Genomic DNA, 2,661 nt, shown 5'->3' with positions numbered 1-2,661 from the left:
AGTGTTGTGTCTTGTGTCTTTAGCTCATCCAGAGTGTTGGGTCTTGTGTCTTAAGCTCATCCAGAGTGTTGGGTTTTGTGTCTCAAGCTCATCCAGAGTGTTGGGTCTTGTGTCTTAAGCTCATCCAGAGTGTTGGGTCTTGTGTCTTTAGCTCATCCAGAGTGTTGGGTCTTGTGTCTTTAGCTCATCCAGAGTGTTGGGTCTTGTGTCTTTAGCTCATCCAGAGTGTTGGGTCTTGTGTATCCCAACTTTCTCTTCACAATATCCCACAGATTCTCTCTGGGGTTCAGGTCAGGAGAGTTGGCAGGCCAATTGAGCCCAGTAACACCATGGTCAGTAAACCATTTACCAGTGGTTTTGGCACTGTGAGCAGATGCCAGGTCGTGCTGAAAAATGAAATCTTCATCTCCATAATGCTTTTCAGCAGATGGAAGCATTAAGTGCTCCAAAATCTCCTGATAGCTGCATTGACCCTGGCCTTGATAAAACACAGTGGACCAACACTAGCAGCTGACATGGCACCCCAGACCATCACTGACTGTGGGCACTTGACACTGGACTTCAGGCATTTTRGCATTTCCTTCTCCCCAGTCTTCCTCCAGACTCTGGAACCTTGATTTCCAAATGACATGTAAAATTTGCTTTCATCTGAAAAAATTACTGTTGTGGAATACTTATTTCTGTATCACCTTGACACTGTCCACTTGTTCATATCTTGTGATATCCCTGGACGTCATCATCAAGTTGACCTATTTCATGTATCTGGATGGGACAGGTTATGATTGGTTGTTAATTATCACATGGTGATAGCTGACAGTATAACATTGCTTGCCCGGCCTATGACAGGCGGGCCCACATTCAACAGACTTCGTGATTGCTTTCTGTTCCATGTCTGCCCATCAATAAATRACTTTATGATCATACCCGCAAGACTTGTAGTTGTCTTGCGAGTTGAAAAAGGGAAATATTTTTAGCCTTGGTGAAGTGTATTTGCTGTAAAATCTTTACAGTAAAACATATAAACTAAGAACAGACTACTGGTCATCCTTCATGAAGACCCAAATTCAACATGTTCAGCTATTGCTGCAAATTTAGCTAATGTTAAACTGTTATTAGCTAAAGTTAGCTTTCATAAGCTAACTTCACATTTTTGTTGATATTGCATCTTCGTTCTGCTTAGTTCAGCAAACCTGTGCTTTTAATGCTTGCTTCTTATTTTAGGAATTCTCAGCTACATTTTAGCTGTTTTACTACACAATTTTGCTGTTTTAGCTATTTTACAACAAATTGTCACTTTTTTGTACTTTTATGCTTTTTTTTCCCCTGCTAACTGGACATTTTCCACACCCGTTTTACCATCTGGGTGCTAATTTAAACTTGTGTCTGCTAATTAGAGTCTTTTTTCCTGCTATTTCAGATGTATTTCTGCTCTTTTCTACAGTTTTTCTGCAAAGTTTTACATTTGACTCCTTTCAGCTTTTCGAATTGAACTTGCATTAACAGTTTTACTTTTAAACAATTTCAGCTAGTTTCAGCAATAAGCATTCACACTAGCATTTTCACAGGAAATGCAATTTCTCTAGTTGAACAAAGACCAACAGCTGTATTTATAAAAGCATCTCTGATATTGATGACATGCAGAGCCTTATTGTGGATTCACACGTGTCAACACTAACATAAACTCACCTGGCAAGATTCTTAGCATCGTTCAGGTGTGGAAAGAACATCGGTTCACAGATCAGCCCCTCCCCCTGACACGCCTGTTTACATGAAACACCTGCGTTTGCTTTCAACACCTGCAGCGCGCTCAGAGGCGGCCAGCTTTTTGCGTCTGAACAAAAGTCCTTGAGAAAATAAAATAAAATAAAAAAAGTGATCAAGATAAGAAATTAAAATATGTAACTCCCAAACTTTCTAATCCAGATCTTCCTCACCTGTTTTTCAATCAGGACATTAACCCTCTGCAGCATTCCTTCACAGGTAAACTCATAGGGAAGGTACGGATCAATCTAAAACAGAAATGTAAGAAAAGAAATTAAGTTTTCCAACCATGTATTTGTCTGAGAAAGGAGGATAAACAGACCACATAAAGAAATAAAAAAAATCTTACACTGTGATTGAGAATAGCAGTTAGAGCTCTGTGCACATCTGTCTGGTTGGACATGTCCACCACCCACACATAAGGTTCTCCTATTGCTTCAGCATAAGGGTGCTGAGAAGTCACCTGCAGAAAAATACCAACCAAAAAAAAATCACTGATTTTTATTGCATTCACATCATGAAAAATATATTTTGCTAAAAACAAAATGAAATATGATTTTTTTCTGTTTACGGTGCTTCAAACAAGGCTGACCTCTCTTGTGTTGGGCTTCCCTTTGAAGAACTCAGAGTTCAGACTGCTCTGTGGAGGATTCAGCCTGGGGTTCAGGAAAATGCAGCCGTTGGCCAAAGCTTCCAGAGGAGCGGGTCCTTCGTAGGGGAACGACAGCCCTACAAAAACCTGCAACAACAAAAAGAGACTCATTTTATGGCTTTAACAGTGCAGAAGTTGAACAAAAAACCTCCCTACATGGAGTCCTGATGCATCTCAGTAATCTAGGTAAAAAATCAAAAAGAAAAAAATTGTATGGGTCTTCTGGACGGGTTCTTCTCTAATGAAAC

General features: G+C 40.0%; 1 protein-coding gene across 1 annotated transcript in view; it reads right to left on the bottom strand.

Annotated features, from left to right (window-relative positions):
* The window catches only part of LOC106529442 (alpha-1,6-mannosylglycoprotein 6-beta-N-acetylglucosaminyltransferase A), a gene marked incomplete in the record, with an annotated part of 25,845 nt that overhangs the window by 2,083 nt on the left and 21,101 nt on the right, over positions 1-2,661 (bottom strand). Inside the window, 4 exon segments of the mRNA XM_014024868.1 lie at positions 1,687-1,844; positions 1,935-2,009; positions 2,111-2,224; positions 2,354-2,500. Of these exon segments, the coding sequence (XP_013880322.1) occupies positions 1,687-1,844; positions 1,935-2,009; positions 2,111-2,224; positions 2,354-2,500 (494 nt within the window).

Source organism: Austrofundulus limnaeus, unplaced genomic scaffold (assembly GCF_001266775.1).
Source record: "Austrofundulus limnaeus strain Quisiro unplaced genomic scaffold, Austrofundulus_limnaeus-1.0 Scaffold443, whole genome shotgun sequence".
In the NCBI taxonomy this organism is placed as follows: domain Eukaryota; kingdom Metazoa; phylum Chordata; class Actinopteri; order Cyprinodontiformes; family Rivulidae; genus Austrofundulus; species Austrofundulus limnaeus.
The sequence above is the reverse complement of the archived record's forward strand: the minus strand, read 5'-3'. Positions and strand labels throughout refer to the sequence as shown.